Here is a 12,796-nt window from a genome sequence, read left to right as displayed (position 1 = left end):
ATTTTGTTTATTACTTCGCCTTTACTCAGTATGTCTGTCTCTTTCCAGTTCTGGGCAAATGCTATCCTTGCCGCAGTAATAATATGTATAATCAAATATAGCTCATCCTTATTGTATCTTTTTGACATGATTCCTAATAGAATGCATTCTGGTACATGATCTAATTTAAAACTCAACATTTCCTCCAACCACTTGAAATCGTCCAATTTGTTTTGAAGGCAGGACTAGAACTCACAGTCTCCTTGTTCTAAACCAGCATGTTAACCACTACACTAAACTGATAGACCAAATCTTGAAATATTGGGAGACTAAAGAACAATAGCATCCTGCTTCAGTAGCCAAAATGAAACCCAACGGGAGAAGGGAGAGAAAACCTGTAAATTGCAAATGGCCCCTGTGTTTCAGCAAGTGAACCAAAAGACAGAATAGCCCATGAAGATTACAGGCCTCTTCTTGCCCCCCTATTAGCACTGCTGAAGGAGGTCTCCCCCAGTCTCCCCTCCCACATTTAAGGAAGGAATGAAGGATCCTAGAATTAAGGAGAAATTTCCTAATAGTGACAACAATTAACCAGTGGAAGGGCTTGTCTTCAGAAGTTGTGGGCGCTCCATCACTGGAGGCTTTTAGGAACAAATTGGACTGCCAATAGTCTGAAATAGTATAGGGTTTCCTGCTTGTGCAGGCGGCTGGACTAGAAGACCTCCAAGGTCCCTTCCAACTCTATTACTCTGTTCTGAATGCAATTTGCCAGTCTCTTCACCACCACCACTCCATCCCCCATTTTCTAGCAGGCAGACGGGATGGAGGACGGGAACGCGCAGCCGCCTAACTGGGTAGCGGCTTGACGTCGACCAAGCTCTTCCTCCGGGGGTTCGCCTCACACAGAGGGGTCAGCCCACCCCAGACCTCCGCAGCGCGGCTGCTTCATTGGCGCTGCGAGCCCCTCGCACCGGCCGCGCAGAACCGAGGCGGCCGCTGCGAGAGTTTCCGCAAAGAGATGCTTTGCAGGCTTCGGGCCTTGTTCCAGACGTGCCTGATTGGACTCAAGGGGGGTCGATTGCAGCGGCTTGCGCCTTCTGCCACCTGGTGTCCCTCCCGCCCCAAACCACCCCGAATTTGGAACTCAGGGTAAATAGACGGACTGACCGAGCCCCCTTCGGCGGCAGCGCGGAGAAGGTGACGTTTCTCCGGCGGGCGGAGCGCGCCGATCAGAGCCATTCTTTCCGTAGCTCTGTTCATCCGCCAGCGCTATCGGTCCAGGCGATCCGGGACAAGGAGAGGGGAGCCCTCGGTCACCATGGAGAACCCGGTGGAAAGCCTGCACAAGGAAGCCACTTGCTCCGTGTGCCTGGAGTATTTCCGAGACCCGGTTTCCATTGCTTGCGGCCACAGTTTTTGCCGCGCCTGCATCACCCAGTGCTGGAAGGACCAGAGCACTAATTTCTCCTGTCCGCAATGCCGGGAAATTGCCCTGCAGAGGAATTTCAGACCCAACCGGGAGCTGGGAAACGTGGTGGAAATCACCAGGCGGCTGAGCTTGCACGGCTTGCAAGGGGCCGCCGGGCAAGAAGAAGGAGAGGAGAGGCCGCTGTGCGAAAAGCATCAGGAGGCGCTGAAGCTCTTTTGCAGCGAAGAAGAAAGCCTCATCTGTTGTATCTGCAGAGAGGCGCGGGCTCACCGGAGCCACACGGTCTTCCCCATCGAAGAGGCCGCCCAGGATTATAAGGTATCGGGAGGCGCGCACGCCCTCTGCCCCGCACAGGTTTACGCGCGCCTGCTCTCCTTCCGGGCATCTACAAGTCAGGTTTAAAATCCCCGGACAGAGGGAGGAACGCTGCCCCTCTTTCTCCTGTCTGCATCCTGACTCAATCCAAAGCATGTGTAGAACAACTCTTGTAATATTTTCACAGATAGGTTTGCTGCTTTCAGCGAAAAATACTGATGCATTTGATAATTATAGATGAAAAATTACAGGTAGACCTCTACTTATAACCATTTGTTTACATCCAGTAGCAGGCTGGCATTTAGATTTAGTTAGTAACCTCACTTGATTCACTGCAATAGTCAGCTATTGTTTCAGTTGCTTTTTCAGATAACCCCACCTTTTCGCCCTTGCCATTTCTTTCAAGCAGCCTCTCAAAGTTGTAGAAATACTTCCTACACTCTACTACCTAATTCCTGATGTGATGCATAATCTCAACCCTGTCAGGAGTGATTATCTAGTGGTCTCTGAGCCATCTATTAACCAAGTTTACCTTGCATAACATTTTCAGCCAGGTACTGCTAGGGAGAAATCTAGGGATGGGGACAATTAGAATAGAATAGAATAACAGAGTTGGAAGGGACCTTGGAGGTCTTCTAGTCCAACCCCCTGCCTAGGCAGGAAACCTTACACCCTATAATTAACTATAACCCTATATGATTAAACCTTATAATTAATTATAACTAAATATTTCAAATTCTCTTTAGAAAGAAATCGAATGCCGTCTGCAAAAACTGAAGGAAGAACTAGAGAAACTTCTACGACTAAAGCTGGCTGGAGAGGTTAGACATCAGGAATCTCTGGTTAGTATAGACTCTGTTGTCAGATTTCAGTGGCTTCCTGGGTGCTTAAATTCTCCCATTCCCCCTCAGCAAATGCTCTTTCTCTATTCTGCTTCTCTCTCTCCCATCCCAGAAGCTTGTTGTTGTGTTCTTATAACATGACATGTCTTTTCCCTTGAATTCTTTACATTTTTAAAAAGTTTTGATGGAAAGACACTAATTCCCACAATGGAAGAGTAGATGGTAAAGTTGGTGGAGTTAGCAGAGATGGAGAAATTGACTAATTAAAGAAAGCAGAGTACCTAGTTTTGTTTCTATTTGGTAACCACTTTTGGACTTTTTGCTTGAAACTGTAAAAAACATGAAACTTTGATTTTAGATTTTGAAATATAAAATATAAAGGAAATATAAAGGAAAAGTTGAAGTTGAATATTTTTGTAATCTCCTGCACAAAGGAAAGTTGGAAATCATTATTTTTTGCTTCTCTTTTTGCACTTTTCTCTTTCTTGTTTTTCTACCTTTTGCTTCTTCTATATTACAATGAAATTTAACAAAACATTTAAAAAGGAAACAGTGCAGGTAGCGGGAGTTTTGGGCTTTCTTCCATCCTGACTGTGACCTGGCCTGACCAGCTGCTTTGCACATCTTGGAAAGCTGGTTTTAAGACCCAATAATTCAGACCCTTGACTCTTATTTTAGGAAATTGCATCCAGACATTCAGTGACTGCTTATCTTCCAAAAGCCTTTCCTGGCCCTTTTTTTTTTCAAGTCCATCTCCCTATTATATTACAGAATCAAACAGACACTGAAAGGCAAAAAGTGGTGATGGAATTTGAGCAAATGCATCACTTTTTGGATGAACAAGAGAAGCTTCTGCTGGCTCAGCTGAAGGAGATGGAAAGGGAGATTGTCAAGCATCAGAAAATATATGACACAAAGGTTTCTGATGAAATTGTTGCTCTTACTATCCTGATCGATGAGGTAGAAGAGAAGCTCGAGCAGCCAGACAGTGAATTCCTTCAGGTGAGAGGAGTGACTTCAGAGGGGAACCTTGAAAAGAAGGTGTGCCAAATACATTGTGATGAAGCCTTTCATAGCTGCCCTGGGTGATGTGGGCGGGAGCCTCTTCACCGGAGGTGTTTAAACAGGCAGGGTGGCTGTAATTGCAGATGCCTACACTGAGATTGGTATTTGGCTAGATGATCTCAAACCCCCTTTTCAATCTATATATTCCATGATTCTATTATATAAAGAAGTAAATAAGAGAATTCCATTTGAAGGAATGGTGTTGATACAGGTTATGATTCTATTTGAAGAGGTTATTTCTCGGTTCCTACAGAAAAGTCCACAAAGGGAAATACTTTTGGAAATTAAAAAAAATCTATATTCTAAAAACATAGACAGAAATAGGCATTTGCATGACTATCCCATCTCCTACCTAACCACTCAAATCCCTAAGCAACAGAAATCGAATCTCTTTCTGTCTTGATTGCCATTTGGTGTATTTTTATCCCAAATCCTCATACAGCAATTTTTACCCCCCAAAAATCTGCTAACAATCCACAAGCAAAAGCTTTTAATTCTCTGTGTTTCTTTATAAATCTTCTTGGAGAGAATAAATTACAGAAACCCTATTGTATAATTCATTGCAAGTGTTACAGATGGAACTGGAGATTGTTTTTTTATTTCAAAATTTTTCCCGTCTGTTGACAATCAGTGTTAACCCATTGGAGATACTCTCTGGCGAAACATGGCTAGCATGCATGCTGCTTGGATATTTAAATGTGTAAAATCAATAATGTTGAATGAAAAAAGTTAGAACATGACTATTATTGAGATTAACTTTTGATGTTTCCCCTCATCCTTCTTTCCTGACCGGCAAAGCAGTACAATATTTTGTACTGATGCATTGTTGGGAGATCAAAATTGTATGCATTTAACATTTCATACCACCTGAAAACATACTATAGAAATAGCGAACAATATTGTTAGATATATTTTTTTGCTAAAATTTGCTCTGCAAGTCTCTCCATGATAACAAAACTTAGATCTGTGTATTGTCGTATGCTTTCATTCCGACTCATCCATTTTTCCAACGGGGGTCCTTTTCCTTATAATGATTATAGAGGGCAACCTAAAAGCAGTTGCACCAGTTTCTCAAATATACTTTCTCTGTTCTTCAGATATAGTGACTCTAATGAGAACCGAACTGTTATATTCATTGTCATGCAGAGTTCCTGTCTTTCTCTCCCCACCCACACTTCTCTTTCTCTAGGATATCAGAAGCACATTGTGCAGGTATGTGGCTCCGACACTCGCAACTAGAGGCACATTTTCCTCAAAGGTGGCCTTGCTTATTTTGGGGCAGATGCTTTGCCCTTGAAAGTGTTTGGCTTCTGCATTAGACTTTGACCTATGCAAGGGCTTTTCTTTACAGGCATGGTCATCAGCATTCCTGTGGTCCTTGACCAGCAGAAATCTATCTTGACCCACACACACACACCCCAATCCATCTCAGTGATGTGGTTGGTGGCTGTTGTTGCCCTTGAAGAGTTTTCACGTGGGACAATTTAAGGGGAAGTGATTGGTGAATTGTCCTGGTTTGATTTCTCCTCCCATGGAGTGTCCTTAGCCAGCAGGAAGATCAGCCACCACATCCTTAATATGTGATCAGCAGGCTTGGGCAGATTCCTGGTATAAAAGATTCAGCGGCTGAGGGATAGGCCATTGCAGTAGATTTTCTCTATGTATGTATCCTGTCACTTTCAGCTACTTCTGGTAGAGCACTAAACTGGTGTCCCAAAAATTCTCCAAAGCACCCGAGGGCAGGACAAGAAGTAATGGATGGAAACTACTGAAGGAGAGAAGCAACCTAGAACTAAGGAAAATTTCTGATAGTTAGAACAATTAATCAGTGGAACAATTTGTCTCCAGAAGTTGTAAATGCTCCAACACTGGAAGTTTTTAAGAAGATGTTGGATAACCATTTCTCTGAAGTGGTGTAGGGTTTCCTGCCTAAGCAGGGAGTTGGACTTGAAGACCTCAAACGTCCCTTCCAACTCTTCTATTCTATTCTATTCTATTCTATTCTATTCTATTCTATTCTATGCTATGCTATGCTATGCTATGCTATTCTATTCTATTCTATTCTATTCTATTCTATTCTATTATTCTATTCTATTCTATTCTATTCTATTCTATTCTATTCTATTCCTTTCCCTATTCTACTCTACTCTACTCTACTCTACTCTACTCTACTCTACTCTAAATTGCCTGATAGGTGGCACATGCACTGCAGGAGAGTGGGCATTAAGCGTGAATTTCCATTTTGTCCCAACCTCTCCCTTTTCCATATGACCTGGTACCCGGGCTATTGCTTGGATAATGGCTTAGCTGTCTTCTAGAAGAGCATTAGACCTATATTCAGAAGTAACCCACTAACAGGTCATGGGCCAAACAGTGGGACATGGGAGAGCATCAAAAAAGCAGCTTTTTGCTTTGATCCATGCCCTGTGCTGTGCATGCAGCCTGTCTGCCAGGTGAAGTAGCAGGGTGTAATCAGTAAGACGTGCAAAGGAAAGGGAGGTTGGCACCTGTCTATAGTCAGCAGCCCCTGCATTTCTGACCTGTCACTCAAGCTGACGGCAGAAATCTTTGACAATTTCACTCCTACCAATGTCCCAAGTTAATAAGTGCCACAAGATAGTGCTGTATTGGCATCAAGAGACTGTATTATCAGCCCTCTGAAGTAGGCCATGGAGTTCCCTGTGCCACACATACAATAAAACTATAAAAAGCATGGCTGCATGCAATCCCTTGTCAGTAGTAGTAGAAAATCTGTAACACATTCATTTGGGATAAAACCAACAACAAACTGTTGGCAGAAAGCTACCCTTTTCCTTTAACTTAACCAATAGGCTAGTCCATTTTTTAAACTCAGCTCTAACACTCAATATCAATAGTCTTTAAAACAGGGTCCAGAACTCTCCCAGGAAAACACATTATTATAAAGTAAGAAGTTTCTATAAAGTTCAGTCAAACAGTAAGGGAGCAGATGCCTCTGTGGCTTCTGCCCTCTTCTATGGTGTGTGTCCCAAATGTCCATGAAGAGCAGTGGCCAGAGGGTATGTCTGCAGAAAGGCCAAGAGGAGCTAGGCAGATCCCAGCTCATGAGTCTACCATCACCAACATAATCAGTGAAGCCTTGGAGACTATTGCTATAGCAAGTCTTATACTGAAAAGAAGAAAACTAAAATGGGAACAGTTAAATAGGATATCAGCAAACTTCACGGTGGACTGAGATGAGATGAAGGCAGCAATGAGGATATGTCCTGAAAAAAGGGTTAGCAAAGCATCTTGGTGCAGGTACATAAACACGATTCCTCCTTCTCAGTTCTGACTACTGTAACTAGCAGAGATTCTCTTGATCAGCTACTAGTATTTTAAGAGCAGAGTCCAAAATAATCTGGGAGTTTGAACTTTCAAAGCACAAGTTCACATTCTCTCCCTTGACTCTGCACTTTTGAAGTTGGTATGGCTTTCCTATTTCTTTTCCCTGTGGTTCACCCAGGTCTGCTATCTCCATTGAAGGATGCCTTTTAGCTCCTCACAAAAGGAAGCTTTTATTACAATAACATGGGGGAAAAGATAACTAGAAACTAAGAGGTAGATAACCATGACCTCTACAGGATGGCATTTCACAAAATCCTTGTTAGACATTTCTAGTTGATAAACAGTACTCGGACACAGATGGGTAAACTTTGGAGAAAGGGAGGTTTTGTGGGTCATTTTGAGAGTATGTCCACACAGTTCCATCGATGTCCTGACCTAAGGGGTACTGTCACATGCACTTTAAATTTTATAAGTATCATCTTCTAGCAATGTTTCTCCCATGTAGAATAAACAGTCCAGATTTTTTGCAGAAGAATGAATAACATGCGTGTTTGATTCCGGTGCACAAATCACTTCAAAATAATAATAGTAGTTCATTTTAGAATTGTTTTGGAACAAACTCTACAAGCATAATTGAGGAGGAGATTGTGGGTCACATATATCAAAACTTTTATAAGATCTTAGAAAGTCTCAACATACACAAATGTTTAACCCTTTGGGATAGTCAGTAAGGTATTTGTAACCTGCATCTGCATAACAACATTGTCTTCTCTTATCTTCCCTCTTCTTAATTTAGTTTAGCCCAGTGTTTCTCAACCTCCACAATTTAAAGATGTATGGGCTGCAACTCCCAGAATTTCTCACACATCTTAAAATTGCTAAGGTTGAGAAATACTAGTTTAGCCACTCCATGCACTGATGAAGTGAGTTGCATTTGTGAAAGCTTATGCTTTTTAATAAATGGCACTAGTCTGAAAAGTCACTGCCAGATTCCTGATTTTGGATTTTTAAAAAAAGTAATGGACATATTTTGCCCTGGTAAAACAAGAAATGATAAAAAAAAGAGATTGGCTAATTGGTAAAAATTATAAATAACAGCCAAATCCGACAAAAATTTGCCCTGATCTATATGGTGCCTCAAAATTCTACTATTGTAAAGCCAGTTTCAATAATATATTGAATCTAGATTTACAGGTAATCCTCTATTTCCAACCAGTTGCTTAACAGCTGTAAAAAGGCATGATGAACTCCCCTTCCCCAAAAGCTATTTATGACTCAATTTTGAAGTACAATGGTTGCATACTCCATCCCCTTCAGTCATGGGATTGCATTGGGAGTTTGGCTACTGGCTCATCTGGATTGCTGTTTGTAGCATCCTGCAGTCATGTGACTGTGGTTTTTTTACCTTTTTGGCCAGTTTCTGGTGTTTACTTCCAGTTTCTGGGAAATAATGCTCGTTGGGTAAAATAGATTCACTTAATGACCATCGTATTTGCTTAATGACCATCACAAAAAAAAAATCAGACCCAGTCACATGACGCCTTAACTTACAACCGCAACAACTTATGACCATAATTCCAGGCTTAATTATGGTTGTAAGTTGCGGACTCCCTGTAGTGATGCCTTAACAAATTCAATAAATAAATAAATGCACCGCCATTACTGGGATTCACATTAACCAAATCAGTGCGTCAAAAATTTGGGGTAGGGAGAAAATTGCTTGAAAAGGTAGCATATAAATCTTTAAATACTCTGGATCCAAACCAGTGATAGGGCAGTAAAAAAAAAAAAAAGGGAGAGAGGACAAACAATACATTGTTATGGGCATCAATATAATTTATAATTCCAATTCCTTGGATATAGACTGCTGGTCATCCTAAACAAAAAGTATCAGTGGTGTTAAGTGATGGACAGCATCTGTTAATAAGGTGGGGCAGTTCATCTATTATAACACGGTTCACAGGTTTGCAGATCCTGCAGGCTTGCAAAAAAAAAAAAGAGCATCATTATAGAATATTAAAAATATTAATACTGCTAGTAAAGCAGCTCGACTCCCTTCAGAAAAAGGTCTCTTTTTCTAAACGAGAGTCCTGCAACCTTTACTGACAATATTAACCATCTTAATCTCCCCAGACATCAGCACCTTGAGGGGGAAATGATCTGATCCTTCTTTTTCTAGGTTTGATAAGGAGCCCTTCCAAATTCCTGAGGGGATGCCAATCAAGATGGAAAAGAGACTAGAAGAGTTCTCGGAGAAAAATACGGTGCTTGCAGAAATGCTGAAGAATCTCAAAGGTACAAAAAAAAATCTGCTGTATGAATTATTATACTCAGCAGCAAAACAATGTTACATATGTAGGATTCCCCCAACCAGCTAGCTATGCCTTATTTAAGGGTTCTCCATGTTCCCTCCAGTTTTTCTGCCTTTTCTTCTGCTACCTTTGAAAGTATTATAAAGTGCTCAAACGTAGCATAACCTTTTATGTGTAATTTCTATTTAATAAACCTTTTAGGTTTCTGCAGTGATTTACATTTTTTTTCCTTTTGACTTATCATCCTGAAAATTAGTCCTCTAAAATCTTAAATAAATAAATAAATTTTAGCACTCTGAAATCTGTGATTTTAATTTCAATAAATATTATAAATACATTTAATATTAAATCAATATTGCCACTTGCAAAATAGATGTAACAGTTGAATCAATTGGAAAATTAATATTTGAAAAAAGTACTACAATTATCATAAAATACTCAAATCTCTGAACAGTATTCTTTTGCATGCATATGGTCTCTCTGAAATCAAACTCATCTCAGAATGATGTATTTGTGTTGTTTTCTTGACAGAAACATGGAAGTAGTTTAGCATTGCCTTTTTCTAGGATATTTTTTCAATTTCCTGGCATAGTCTATAACCTGGGATTTCTGATAGTCTTCTGATGACATACTGCCCCTGTATAAAGATCGGCCAAAGTCAACTAAATTCTAATTCAATTAAAAAAAGTATAAACAGGCTTTTTCCCCCCTAAAAAATAACACCAAAATGAAATGCCTTCAGTGATTCATTGCAAGCATATGGAACTTAGTGCTCAAATTCTAACCATTTAAATTTTAACCATTTTGAATATTAACAGGTTCTTCAAAATAAAATGCCCTTTTTATCTTTTCTTTAGACACTCTTCCCTCAGAACTAGGAACCGAATGGGGTAAGTATGTGACATTTGAAATAAAGTTCGTTCATGCTTCTTTGGCTCTGCAAGGAAATGATGGTTATAGATAAGATTTGATATGTTAGCTACTTTAACGCAGCAGATTAAACTTGATGCTTTTATTTTGACTTAAGTTCTCATCATTTTGTCCGGGTGAATATTGCATGAACTTGGATATGATATAGGTTTACCTTCAATACAGGGAATCCCAGATCAGTCACAGGTGTTTAGCTGCTGTTACTTAATAGGATTATTTGCATTATTATTGTTTTGATAAAACAAATGCTTTCACTTCAATGGCTTCATTCATCCTTTCCCTCCTTCTCCCTGCAGTTAACATAACCCTTGACAAAGACACGGCAAACCCCCAAGTCATAATTTCTGAGGATCAAAAAAGTGCAAGATGGGATGTCACTCGGACTGATGTGCCACATAATCCTAAGCGATTCAAGTCCTCTTGCTGTGTGCTGGGTTGTGAAGGATTCACATCTGGGAGACACTATTGGGAAGTCAACGTGGAAGATGGAGGCATCTGGGCGATAGGAGTAGCCAGGGGCTCTGTGAGGAGGAAGATAGAACTTAAACTCACCCCAGAGGAAGGGATTTGGGCCTTGCAAGGAGATTTTGGCCAATACCAGGCTCTCACCTCACCTGTAACTGCTCTGCCGCTCCTTTGTACTCCCAGGAGAATCAGAGTGTTTCTGGACTATGAAAGGGGAGAAGTAGAATTCTTCAATGCTGACACAAAAGATTCCATCTTCCTTTTTCCCTCAGCATTGTTTGCTGGCGAGAGGATATTCCCCTTTTTTAAGGTGTTGCTTGCTCAGCTGACTCTGGATGGCTGAAGAGCTTCCTTTGAGGAAGATGCACCCGCATTATATCAAGTTTGAATTCAAGAGGGGTTTAAAAGAATTATGCATGTTGAATCAAGTTCTGGTCTGCATTAATAGCTGCAAGTACTGAAAAGTGGAAGTGGTTCTCCAGATGTAGTTAGCATAGATCAGTGAGATGAAGTATTGTGTATATGACACCGGATGTGGATGATGTCTGCATTGTAATCTGGAGGTGGATTAGAATAACTGGTTTTAATTATACGGTAGCCTGTAAAGTTGTGTAGTCTTGTCCCTTCATCAGTTCCTTGTCTGTTGTGATAGGTCTTTATCTTTTTGTCAAAGATGGCATAAGCATTACCTGATGCCTTTGGATCTGTGACTGAAAAACAAAGTGAAAATAATAAAGGGAGTTAAATCAAGTGGAACAAGTGCTTTACATAAGGTTTCAACATACTTGACTATCTGATTCTAATGATAAAAACTCATGTTTATTCTGATTGATGACTATAACAGTTGCCTCTGCTAATTATTGATTTGATTTTGTTAAATTAGCATCAATATAAGATTATCTTAAAATATGTTAGTACTAATCTAATTTGAAAATTCATGTGCAGTTTCACACAGCTTGTAAATGTTTTTTATTTCATTCGTTTTCTGGTTGTCCTTTTACAAATATGTTAAAATAAAACAAACATTACAAAAGCAGCTTCTTCAATATTTGTACTCCTGTAATAGGAGATCTGGTGTTTGTGACAAATTTGGAGGAATAAACTACAAATGTCTTTTCTGTGGCAAAGCAAGACTTCCTTTGTGAACTTTTCACTGATCGTTGACTTTCACTACAAAATCATAAACATCACTTGCATTCAACTAGTAGTGCCATTAGCAGAGAACATATTTACAATCATGCAAATAAGCACATGTATATAGGCAACAAAAATGAAACCTTTTTTTGAAGGGCCATTTGGAAGAGGGCTTTTACATAACATGGCAGTTAATATCTATGGTACCTATGTTATATGTGCCATCTGGTTTTTTCATATGCTAATGATCACATAGATTTCTCCATGATAATATTTTCTATCTATATGGTTTTCTTGGTAAAAATAAAGGAATGGTTTACCACGGCCTTCTCTCACACTGCATGAATGGATGGCTTTGTCACTATCACTGCCTGTGGTCATTTGTGTGCTGCTGCCCAGTTACAGCCACCTGCTTGCTCAGCTGGGCAGCTTGGATGAGCTTCACACCTTAGAGTGACCCTACTGAGGATGAAGACTCTTAGCATATACTCCCTTAAGTTCTTCACTCATCACTCCCAGGAACGCTTCCTACTCCAGCCGCAATGAGGCAGCACATCATAACTTGGAGCAATTGTTTTATGAAAATGTGCCATCCCTTTGTCCAAGCTACTTTGGATGCAGTGCGCTGCAGTTCTCTAAATATCCTCCCTTGTTTCTGCAGATCTGGTTTGGTGGTGATGGTGTATGAAAAACCTTATAAACGAATACACCTTTTCCTCTGCACTGTACGCTCGTGCAAAAATACTGCTTTCTTCTCGGCGTTGCAATAGACCGACAGGCACCTTTTCCTTCCTTCTCCGGAATCCGGTCTTTCCTAATGGGGACGGAACCCCTCGAGTCCTCGCCCAGACAGGCTTCCCGGCGCGGGGATGAAGACCCCAAATGGCCCATGGAGAAGTCCGCTCCGGCGCTGGGAGCGTTTTGCGGAGGAGTGGAGCCCCGCACCTTCCGCGGCCTCAGAACCAATCCAGTTCGTGTAAGAAAACGCGGTGAAGGCCTTGGCTACGGCAAGTCCCAAC

General features: G+C 40.9%; 1 protein-coding gene across 2 annotated transcripts; it reads left to right on the top strand.

Annotated features, from left to right (window-relative positions):
• Positions 1-820: 820 nt before the first annotated feature.
• Positions 821-11,761, top strand: LOC113424993 (zinc finger protein RFP-like). 2 transcript variants are annotated; one of them, XM_026686962.2, is made up of 7 exons: positions 821-1,726; positions 2,470-2,565; positions 3,337-3,567; positions 4,820-4,842; positions 9,116-9,231; positions 10,106-10,138; positions 10,475-11,761. In XM_026686962.2, the coding sequence occupies exons 1-7, from the start codon at positions 1,298-1,300 to the stop codon at positions 10,984-10,986; spliced, it is 1,440 nt and encodes a 479-aa protein (XP_026542747.1). In that variant the 5' UTR covers positions 821-1,297; the 3' UTR covers positions 10,987-11,761. The 2 variants fall into 2 exon arrangements, with proteins under 2 accessions (XP_026542747.1, XP_087809896.1); XM_087953770.1 differs by lacking the exon at positions 3,337-3,567 and having other exon boundaries at positions 918-1,726.
• Positions 11,762-12,796: the final 1,035 nt, after the last annotated feature.

This window comes from Notechis scutatus, chromosome 2 (assembly GCF_049901735.1).
Source record: "Notechis scutatus isolate UNSWTSFEM ecotype Mainland chromosome 2, rNotScu1.2, whole genome shotgun sequence".
NCBI classification, from domain to species: Eukaryota; Metazoa; Chordata; class Lepidosauria; order Squamata; family Elapidae; genus Notechis; species Notechis scutatus.
This window is presented reverse-complemented; position numbering and strand designations above follow the sequence as displayed.